This window comes from Littorina saxatilis, linkage group LG17 (genome assembly GCF_037325665.1).
Source record: "Littorina saxatilis isolate snail1 linkage group LG17, US_GU_Lsax_2.0, whole genome shotgun sequence".
NCBI classification, from domain to species: domain Eukaryota; kingdom Metazoa; phylum Mollusca; class Gastropoda; order Littorinimorpha; family Littorinidae; genus Littorina; species Littorina saxatilis.
This window is the reverse complement of record NC_090261.1, coordinates 14,362,357-14,374,395: the sequence shown is the minus strand read 5'-3', so window position 1 is coordinate 14,374,395 and position 12,039 is coordinate 14,362,357. Positions and strand designations below refer to the sequence as shown.

General features: G+C 41.8%; 1 protein-coding gene across 1 annotated transcript; it reads left to right on the top strand.

The window, feature by feature from the left end:
• The first annotated feature begins 10,441 nt into the window (after window positions 1-10,441).
• On the top strand, window positions 10,442-11,805 carry LOC138953766 (uncharacterized). Its single transcript, XM_070325672.1, has one exon. The coding sequence runs from the start codon at window positions 10,503-10,505 to the stop codon at window positions 11,736-11,738; it is 1,236 nt and encodes a 411-aa protein (XP_070181773.1). The 5' UTR covers window positions 10,442-10,502; the 3' UTR covers window positions 11,739-11,805.
• The last annotated feature ends 234 nt before the right edge of the window (window positions 11,806-12,039 follow it).

The window sequence follows — 12,039 nt, the reverse complement described above, 5'->3', positions numbered from 1 at the left end:
TCTCTCTCTCTCTCTCTCTCTCTCTCTCTCTCTCTCTCTAATACTTCCTGACAATAAACCTTGTCACCATACCCGACGAGGACACTCGGATCAGGTACCCAATTTTTTCAACAATTCAGATAAGTATTGAGACCCCTATCTCTCGTAACTCGGTCCGAGCGGAGAGTACGTTTTGATTATTATTGCCCCGCCTACTCGAAGTAAGTGTATATCGACACGCTGCAAGTTTATAGGGTGATTACTTTGAGTGGGTAGACTTCATAATCAGCTTCGTTGCAGACACTGTTCGCTGTGATTTATGTTAGTAGATAGGAGGTTTTTTTCTCTAATATATTGTGTATATTAAAGTCGCTGTGTTCGTTATTGAACAAGAGTCTTCAACGAAGTTATGTTCGCGAAAACGAAGAGCAAAATGAATAAAAGAAACGTAAAATAACTGTTTTATTTTCTTCTTCTATTCTCAACTCTTTTTTTTTTGTTTTTTGACAGCAGCATGTGAGCGGGTTATAATTTCTGGCCCTACATCGGTATATGCGTTTTTGCGTGTGTGTGTGTGTGTGTGTGTGTGTGTGTGTGTGAGTGTGTGTGTGTGTGTGTGTGTGTGTGTGTGTATGTGAGTGTGAGTGTGTGTGTGTCTGTGTGTGTGTGTGCGCGTGTGTGTGTGGGTGTGTGTGTGTGTGTGTGTGTGTGTGTGTTAGAGAGAAAGAGAGAGCGAGAGAGAGAGAGAGAGAGAGTCCTACCGACGGAAAACGCTCATGCTAACGTTCATATGTGACACATATATGAATATGTCGTGCCGAATTCACGTAATTGCCGATTCCGCGTAATGGGCAACATTTTTGCCCATTTCGCGTAATCGGCAAAACGTTGCCCAATACGTGAAATCGGCAGCGTTTTGCCGAAATCGCGTAAAGGCTTCAATCTAAACTTTGCCCATTTTGCGAAATCGGCAGCCATCTTTTGGTTTTAAAGTTCTCAAATGCCTGGGATATCATCACTCTTAGACAACTAGATACTCCAATGGATAGATATCGCAATAATCGATAAGTTATGTAAAGTTATTGCAGAAAGTGTAGTTTTCGTGCATTTCCGGAGTTATGCTCGACACAGACCAACATAGACCATACAAAACATAGTAGGGAGGTAAAGCAATGTTAATGAAATGTTCTGGTGACACAAAAAGTAACAGACTTTTGCAAAATGGGCAAATTTTAGAAGCCTTTTCGCATTTTCGGAAAAATGCTGCCGATTTCACGTAATGGGCAGCCTTTTGCCGATTACGCGAAATGGGCAAAAATTTTGCCGATTCCGCGAATTCGGCAATTCCGTATATTCGGCACGACATATACACAAAAGAAAAGTAGTTTTTGATGGGGTTTAAGTGACGTTAGAGTCAGTAGACCGATTACTTCGAGAAAACGCCAAACAGGAAAAATTAGTGGGACATTTCGAGTAACTTATCGTACGGTACTTTGTAGCAGTGAAACGGTTTAGGAAAACACTCCGCAGCATATAAATGACCACTAACACGAATGTTCCATGGGCAAATCTTCCCACTTCATGCCTGACTATGCTAAGTAGATGCCTCTGTTTAGTCTGAGTTTTTGATTTTTGTTTTAGAGATTTTGTTTCAGGATAACTGTTGCTTGTTCATTCAATAATTTTCATTTGTCCTTGGTGTCAGGAGATCGACTCGTAACTGTTCAGGGCGCCTACTTCAGTTTGTTACTTGATCGTGTAAATTACTATTTCATGTCGCTCAAACGAACAAGAACCCAGTGTTTGATCACGCAAAACCTATAAATTATCGTGAACAAATGTGAACTTGGATATTGATGACTTTGTATTGGAGAGCCTTTTGATGAACGATTGCACTTTTCCATACAGTAATAATATCGGATCACATTTTTCTCTTGCATAATTCTGCTAATGAAGATAGATTGACGAGTTCGACTGTTTCGAGCATGATAGCTATTATTTATCAGCTTACGAGCGTTCGAAAACCTGTAAAAACGTGTTATAAGGTGGACTCTCTCTCTCTCTCTCTCTCTCTCTCTCTCTCTCTCTCTCTCTCTCTCTCTCTCTCTCTCTCTCTCTCTCTCTCTCTCTTTCTCTCTCTCTCTATATCTCTCTCTCTCTCACACACACACACACACACGCACACACACACACACACACACACACACGCGCACGCACATACACACACACACACACACACACACACACACACACACACACTGACACACACACACACACACACTTTTGTATGCTTTCCTATTCCTCTCATTCATAGTTTATTCATAGATGAAACAAGAGAACATGCAAACGGAAAATTTACGAGGACGACACATTTTACAGGATGAACTATACGATCGTCCTAAATTAAACATTCATGAGTATAATGTTATGCTGTATTCCCCATGAGACTAGCAAATGGCGTTTGGAATTATGTGCCCTTGCTTTCGCAGTTTGAACAGAGAGGAGAATCCATATTCAGAGACTTCTGTACCAACCAAACTTTGATTTTGAATCGTACTTTTCTCTAGTTTCATGGCGTGTTTCTCAACCTCGTGTAACACAATTATAAGAAACAAAGGTGCGTTAAGCGCTTTAAATATAGACATTACTGTGCAACAAGAGAAAGTGAGAGTTATGCAGAAGCAATCTCCTGGTACCTGAGAGAATGACAAGCATTATAATGAACAAGTGACTTCATCCTCAAAATATATCATGTTACACCAATTTAATTTTGACCAAACTAATCGAGTTTAACGTCCTCTCAGCCCAGTTGGCCCATATTTTGGGACAGGTATGGGTAAAACGCCGAGGATATGGTGTGATATTTTGACTCGAACAAACCTTTACTACGTACGGTTGTCTTCGTCGACAAGCCAACAATGGCCTTGATTTGTCAAAGTTTCGACAACTATGATGCTGAGTGCATAGTTGTCTTCGTGTTTTCCCAGCCCTGAGATTTGTGCCGTGGGCTTGGGAGCTTATTTGCACAAAGTTGACGCTGAGAAATAAATCTGTCGCTGAACATAGAATTCGAACCCGATGGCAACGAGGTGGTTATAAAGCCAGCGCGCTACCGACTGAGCCCCCGCCCCAAATTCAATTCAGTTTTAAGTATTTCGAAATACGAATGATAGTTTGCAAGTCGAAGACTTTTTGGACTTTTGCGTGTCGTAATTAAACGCCCCTTTGGGAGCTCTACTTTAGCACGGGATATAATATTATGTTGCATGTCGGTAATTTCAGTGCTCGATATGTGAGAGTTCACAATTTGTAATCTTCAAACATTACTTCTGACGAAATGCATGTTGGAAAGATGATGGATAATTGTGCCCATATGCGTACCTGCATGTCTTTGTTTTATCATAATTGTTTTCATCATCTGGGGTTTTTGTTTGTTAAAATTATTGTGCTGTCTACGTGACTTCCCACCACTATACAGACTTTGGCACAGCTCCTTATGCAGTGTAACTGAAAAAAAGGAAACAAAACTAGAGGGGGAAAATTAGATTACAAAACCTTGGGCAAACTCTCACAGGTAACCAACCGCACCACTTTTCGACCCACTCTCAATCCAGCCACAGATAGACCAACGTCATCTTGTTACCTTTTGTACGGTCCCACGGAGCAAGGGTTAATAATCACATAGAACTCGACGTTATGGTAACTGGGGTCTCCAATCTCAGATCGCCAGACATGATTGTACAAGCATCCTATTCTGAGAGCAGGGTGAAGAAATCCAATTTCCATGCCGCTATTCTCTGCTCTTCGATCTGCTAGGTTCCATCCTGGGCAGACAGTGTGGACCAATGGATGTGGCTGTCTCTGTTGTATCAGCTAATCAAAGCGAGCCGCGTGGCAGCCCCATTGGGGTCTGTGACATCAAAGATGAATGTTCGTGTGTCACGTGTAGCTGTTTAATTAGGTCTGTCGAAGGCGCTTATAACTAAAGTAAGACACGGTTTTTTAATTCTTGTGATAAGTGTACGTACACGTTTATTGGTAAGAGAATAATTTATAGGAAAACGTTCCAAAAGGAGAGGACTGACAGGTTATTACTTTGTGGATTAGAACTCGTAGTCTCTTCTCTAAAGGGACAATTCCATGATATTTATAATCGGGGGGTATTTCTTTTTAAAGGTACTAATTTGATTGCATGGTGTTCTAAATTAAAAAAAAAAAGTTAAAAAATTAATTCTGGCTGAACTTTATTTCATAATGACAAAATACGTAAAAACCATACCAAGACTGCAATTAAGATGGTATTTCGTGCATTCTTATATATCACTGCTAAGAGAAATATAGGTTCAGTCATTAAACATACAAACTTTAGAAAATTATGAAATACATTACAGAGAGAGAGAGAGAAAGACAGACAGACAGACAGACAGACAGACAGACAGACAGACAGACAGACAGACAGACAGAGAAAAGACAGAGTGAGAGAGAAAGAGAGAGAGAGAGAAAAGACAGAGTGAGAGAGAGAAAGAGAGAGAGAGAAAGAGAGAGAGACAGACAGAGAGAGAGAGAGACAGAGAAAAAGAGAGAGATAAAGAGAGAGAGAGGCAGAGAGAGAGAGACAGAGAAAAAGAGAGAGAGAGACAGACAGAGAAAGACAGAGAGACAGAGAGAGAGAGGGGAGGAGAGGGGACGCAGGGCGGAAGAAAGCAATGTGGACCTCTTGGAAAGGAATCCGTACGGACCACAATGATCCATCCAAGGGACTAATTTGTAGTCAAAGAAAATCATACTGTCCGTCTGCAGTGCGGCCACCGTGTGATACAGATTACTGCGGCTTACTGCTATATAATTCATCAAATACCTGCATGCCGTCATCACTGTCTGACAATGGCTCTTCATTTGTGTAGAGCTATCTACTTTGGACAGGATGGAGTTATGTGCGTGCAAAGACATCACTCCTGTAGCAGCGAGTGATCTTAAAACAAAATGATTAAAGTCACTTTGCTAATGAGATCTGGACAACCAATATCCGGTTTTTCATTCTATCTCTCTTTCTCACTGTACCTAGATCTACTCTCCCCATGAATTTGCCACTTGGTTGCGTTTTTCTGACAGAAAGGCTTTTTTTTTTTAATTCAGTTTGTAAACATGACAAAATCATATTAGTGGTTTAAGTTCTACACGCTAAATAGTAAAAATAGAGCCGTCGTAAAGCTCAAACTTACCTGAAAGGTTGTGATCACATGTACCGTCTCGCACGTCTGTCCACAGGCGGAAGGTATCGTCCACTGGACGACTACTATCACAGAAAGACTACAAGGTACGTCACTCACCTTCGAGTCTTCTGTGTTCTTGGAGTCGCTTCCTGGGGAAAAATATTGTTCAAGACGGTTTGCCTCTTCCTACAGTCTGTGTAAGGTCAAATAAATACAGTTGAATGATTGTTTGAACTATATGCACCTTTAGTTTTCAGCTTCCGTTCGCTGCAGGTTGTTTTTAACCATCATTTGCTAATTATGCATCCGCACCGAATATGCATACCAGCGCTCATTGGTTTAAAACATATGTAAATATTGTGCGGCAAAGGGAAGCTACCCACGGGAGTTTTCACTTTCGGTATTAGTGAAAAACCGTTTGCCACTTCATTCAAAATGAGGAAAACGTTTCAGTCGACCAATGAAAATAATCATCGAATATCCTGTTATTAACCAATGAGCGCTGGTATGCATATTCGGTGCGGATGCATAATTAGACGCCGTGTGGATATTAGCGGCTCGCAAACGAAGATTCGTCCAAATGATGGTTAAAAACAACCTGCAGCGAACGGAAGCTGAAAACTAAAGGTGCATATAGTTCAAACAATCATTCAACTGTATTCATTTGACCTTACACAGACTGTAGGTAGAGGCAAACCGTCTTGAACAATATTTTTCCCCAGGAAGCGACTCCAAGAACACAGAAGACTCGAAGGTGAGTGACAGACCTTGTAGTCTTTCTGTGATAGTAGTAGTCCAGTGGACGATACCTTCCGCCTGTGATCTACTCTCCCCATGAATTTGCCACTTGGTTGCGGTTTTTTTGACAGAAAGGCATTTTTTTTTAATTCAGTTTGTAAACATGACAAAATCATATTAGTGGTTTAAGTTCTACACGCTAAATAGTAAAAATAGAGCCGTCGTAAAGCTCAAACTTACCTCAAAGGTTGTGATCGCATGTACCGTCTCGCACGTCTGTCGTCAACTTTGGCGCGGACCCCGCAACAACAAAGTTTTCCTGCGTCTAACCGCGTGCTCGATTGTACGAAAACACGTTTGCACCTGTAACCCCCGCAGGGACTCCCTTATTTTCATGCGCGAATGGGTTGAAAGATCGCAAGTTTGCCAGAAAATAGTTCTGCAATGTGCTCACACGAATCGCAAATTTTCGGACACCATTTGCAGATCTATCAGAACATCTCATTAAACTTGCTTTACAGACTCAACTTGAATCTCATTCAATCGCGATTAACGACCTCGAATATTTTACTATCGGAGTAGAATTATCCATCCGCTGAAACAGTGTGCACAAGTTATGTTTGGGCATGGCGTTGAAGCTAAAAATAGGACACCAGGCGTGACGTGCGAGACGATTGTTTCTACATGGTTAAATGCAACCAAGTTATTATCGAAAGATCGTTTGGGCGCATCGGGCGGGTGAAATCAAATTCATACACAGGAATTTGCAACAATTGTAGAAAAATGTGTTATCAAATGGGTAAATTTGAGGCATGTGTATGCGCAGAGACAGCATGTCACACTTCGAATGGAAAAAAGTGGCGATATCAGAGCTTCTGCAGTGCAAAGCAAATCACAGAATTTACAAACGCTTTAGTTCTAACACAGCGCAACCGCTACCGCGCTGAACAGGCTTGTCACTTTCACTGCCTTTTGCACTAGCGGCGGACTACGGTCATTGGGAAAAAAATGCAGTGCGTTCAGTTTCATTCTGTGAGTTCCACAGCTTGACTAAATGTAGTAATTTCGCCTTACGCGACTTGTTTCGTTTTCCTCTTCCTCAACTCTGCACCAATTGTCTATGATGTCACGGATAGAAAATAGCCTTTATCATTTTGTATCATTTCTCTTGTTCTTTAATGGGCCCTAACCATTTTATTCTATTAAAATGATCATCGTGTGTTTCCCCATCTTTCATCCCCTTTTTCCTCTTTCTTTGCTGCCCCTGATTTGGCCGAAAGATTAATATTGCCTCTGTCGAACGTGCGGAAATCTTCATGCAAGAAAATATTATCCAACGAATTTGATTTATTCGCTGCTGCGTTTGATTTTTCTTTCTCCCGCTTCTTTTGGGTTGTTATGCAGTTGTGCTAATTCAGTAACCGAAGAAGTGTTTTTTTCTCTCTCAAAACACAAAATAATGACATAGGCAATTATCTTATGAGCGTGACGTTATGTATAGAAGTGCACGCAGTGACAATAGTGATTAACTGAGGAATAACCAACTGTTTAAGATCAGAAGATTAACCTCGGATAGTAATCACTTCTGAAATCTATTAAAGGATCATCTTCTACTGTTAACCTGTCGCACAAATCGTACAGGAAATAGAGATTCTAGGAGAAAGCCAGACCAGGTTCTACATTTTTTGGAATTCGTGCACAGGCACATCATGTACGTTTGATTTCAAGATTTCAAGATTTTTATTTTTGGGTTTGGCCTCAGGGGGGGGGGGGGGGGAGTAATGAGATGCACGAGTGAGCAAATTTACGCAATGTAGCTGGCCTTTCAAGCAAAGAAAACCAGATATTGTTGAACTTCTGGTTTGAACGCGTTGACTGATTCGGATGTGCGGCGTATCTATTGTGAGTATTAGGTGTCGATAGCGAACTGTTTGGTGAAGCATCTTTCACTTGATTTCACTCACGCACACGTCTTTAAGAAGTGATAGTGAGGTATATCATTACTTTCATTGCAGTCTCTACAAAAAAGACACTTAATATCTAATCAAGAAAAAGAGCTGGAGAGTACACGCGAAGGTTGTGGTGGGAATGAGGGCAGGTCAGTGGAGGTGTTGGTAAAAAAAAACAAGTCGCGTAAGGCGAAATTACTACATTTAGTCAAGCTGTGGAACTCACAGAATGAAACTGAACGTAGTCCGCCGCTAATGCAAAAGGCAGTGAAAGTGACGAGCCTGTTTGGCGCGGTAGCGGTTGCGCTGTGCTTCAATGATAGCACGCTTTACGTTTAAACTTTCTGAGCGCGTGTTTTTAATCCAAACATATCATATCTATATGTTTTTGGAATCAGGAACCGACAAGGAATAAGATGAAATAGTTTTTAAAACGATTTCGGAAATTTAATTTTAATCATAATTTTTGTATTTTTAATTTTCAGAGCTTGTTTTTAATCCGAATATAACATATTTATATGTTTTTGGAATCAGAACATGATGAAGAATAAGATGAACGTAATTTTGAATCGTTTTATAAAAAATAAATTTAATTACAATTTTCAGATGTTTAATGACCAAAGTCATTAATTAATTTGCCTTCATGCTGAAATGCAATACCGAAGTCCGGCATTCGTCGAAGATTGCTTGGCCAAAATTTCAATCAATTTGATTGAAAATTGAGGGTGTGACAGTGCCGCCTCAACTTTTACAAAAAGCCGGATATGACGTCATAAAAGACATTTATCGAAAAAATGAAAAAAAAATCTGGGGATATCATATCCAGGAACTCTCATGTAAAATTTCATAAAGATCGGTCCAGTAGTTTTTACTCTGAATCGCTCTACACACACACACGCACAGACACACACACCTTCGTCCTTTGGGGGAACAAAATTGCATTTGTTTTCATCTCCAGAGTATTAAACAATGGCGACTGCACGTGAGAGGGAACAATAAAGAGACCAAAAAGCAATGTACTCATGTTAACGTGAGTACATTGCTTTTTGGTCTCTTTATTCATCTCCAGAATCAAATTGTTTCAGCGACTGATTGAAGACTTTAATTCGACAGACATAGATTTGGGGAGTAGGTCGTCGGGGTGGTAGATTAAAGGCAGACAGCATAAGGATCAAGACAGTTAAACATGCTGTATTTCAAACAACTATTTCTTTGGATAAATACTACGTAGAGAAAACGGTGCAACATCTAGCAAAGCTTTTGTTTTGTACAAACTTTTCTCTCTGCTTGAGCACACACACACACACACACACACACACACACACACACACACACACACACACACACACACACTCACACACACACACACACACACACACACTCACACACACACACACACACACTCACACACACACACACACACACACACACTCACACACACACACACACACTCACACACACACACACACACACACACACTCACACACACTCACACACACACAGACACACAAACACTCACACACACACACACTCACACACACACACACACACATATACACACACACACACACACACACACACACACACACACACACACACATACAGACACAGGGGGTTGAAAGGGGGAACGAACGGGAGGGGGGAGGGGACAGTGGTCGGTGGAGTTACTATACTAAGACTGCAGCAATGGACTGGTGATGTGAAATCATCACCCACACATTTCGAGGTACCCTCCCCCCTCACCATTCGGTTCACAAGCCTGTTTTTGTCCTTGGTCAGTTTGAAAATGTATTCCGCCAAAAAAATGCGCCAAGATTTCCCTCCTCATTTTAGTGGTGTTTGACGCTTGCCCCACTCACTTAGTCAGAGTCTGATGCAAAAATTGACTCGAGAATTCTGTTCATTGACGTTGTGACGTACTAAACTTGTTTATTGTTCGCGGTTTTGGCTGATTCTGTGTTGTTTTTCTGCAATATCAGCGAAAGTACCATTAACGGTGACTGAGTTACAGCAACCAAGACTAAGTTTCATTTTGTCCGTTAGACTTGCCTGACATCTACAGCCTTGACATTGTTATTCTGTTTTTGTCTGTGTGACTGATTTCTTTGACACAAAGGTTCTCTGTGTGAAAGTTCAATTGTATTGTAAATATAAACAAGATACGCAATCAATATGCAAGATATCACAAATGTTCAGAAACGAAAATATGTGCAAAACTCTGAAGAAGCTGTTAAAAGAAGAAATGCTTGCACAGACAGAAAGCCAGATGGTAAAATTCAGTTTAGCGGTGAGAGAGAGGAAATTGATCTTATTTACGCCCAAGTTCAAAAGGTTAAAACATTTTTGGGAGAAGGAAATCCAAACAAAGTGACAAACAAAGAGCTTGTGGACACTATCTTGCGCTTTTTTATTGACAAAAACATTGAAGCTGATTTATTAGAGCGCCCTGATGCCCTGATGCCCCTGCGTCCCCAGTGCACTTTGCGGACACTTCTTTTTCGTCTGTGACTGACATAACTTCAAGCTGTTTGTTTGTGCCCAGAGTTCGTTGGACAAGTTCTGTGATCGTATTTATCACCACGCAGTTTCTTGTGGATGTGCGTTGGTTCGTACAAACCTAAAAATGCTTGGACACGTTGCTTTGGCAACATACGAGTGTGACAACGCACATAAAGTACAGTGGCCAAGTTCACCTTACCTTGGGACAAAATATTTAGTGAACTGTCGAATGGCACATGCCTATTTCGTGTCAGGGATACGCCAAAACCAGTATCATCGTGTAGCTGATGCTGCGGGTATCGGGAAACTGGGGGAGGACTACATTGGGGAGGTTTTTTCTGTATACAAGGATTGTGTTCATCGAAAAACACAAGAGTCGGTATATGACGCGCTTCTTGAAGAAATAACTCTGTATCCAGAAACAGACGGCATTGACATTCTAACAGACGCGCGTCATGCAACGCGGAAAAACTCCAGGTACAGTGACATAGTCTGCATCGGCGCACAGTCTCACAAAGTGCTGAGAGTGGAGACCGTCTCCAGAGAGGACGACCCTTGTGCCCAGAGACACGAACTGTTAGGGACAAAGCGTCTCTACCATTACCTGGAGCAACAGGAAGGGGGCAGCGTACACATTCGCGTACACTGTCATGACAGGAACGGGAGTGTCAACAAGTGGCTGAGAGAGACGAGGCATGAAACAGAGACGACAAACGACACCTGGCACGCCGCAAAAAACATTGCCAAGGAGGTCCGTACTGTGTGTTGTGGTTCTCGCTGCATGCAGGGTAAAACCTGGCACCCACACCTGAGTGACAAGGCTGCTAGCATCAAAACGCATGTGTACTGGAGCATGAAAAACTGTGAGGAAAATCCCGAAACACTGCAGCACAGCATGATGAATGTCATTAAACATTACAAAAACAACCACGAGCACTGCCATCCAACCTCCAGATGCAAAACAGACCCAGCTTATGAACCTTCAAAAACAATCATCACAGACCCAACAGCAGAACAACTGTTGAGACAAGCACTACATCGAACAATCATCTACAAAAATCCCACAGATTTCATTCACTGCATGGACACATATTTTGTAGAGTCATTCAACAACATCATGCTCCAGTACCATGACAAAAGAACAGACGGCAGCCTGGCATATGACGCGTATCGGATGCGCACCAACATCGCGACGCTTGACTGGAACGAAAACATCAACGCCAGAACAGTCACCTCGCAGCGAGACAGTGTTGATGCAAGGAATCCTCGACGTGTCAGTGCCAGGCGGAATTTGAGAAGGAAAAATTTCGCCTTCTGGACAGAACTGTGGCAGGAGTACGCATCGCAGGTCTTGGCATAGTAAGGTAGGACATTACACACTTTCTCCTTCCATCTGGCCTGTTCGTGTTTACATCGCGTGCCACGCGTTATGCTATTTTTGCTAAGCCCCGCCCCTTTTTCTGTTGCATTATGGGAGAGGCCGGATTGGCCGTGACGTGTTTAAGTTAATATTTACCCCTGGGCCAAAGTCACTTACGTCACTATTAACATATCGCTCAGAATGTCAGATCAAATCAGCGATGACTCCAAACATGTACCACAGTTACCCTCGTTGGTTGTGACACTTTAAAGATACAGTCCTACTCGTGTACACTGCCACA

Bases quoted from the DNA above. Each gene is read 5' to 3' on its own strand.
- LOC138953766 (XM_070325672.1), top strand. From the start codon at position 10,503: ATGCTTGGACACGTTGCTTTGGCAACATACGAGTGTGACAACGCACAT.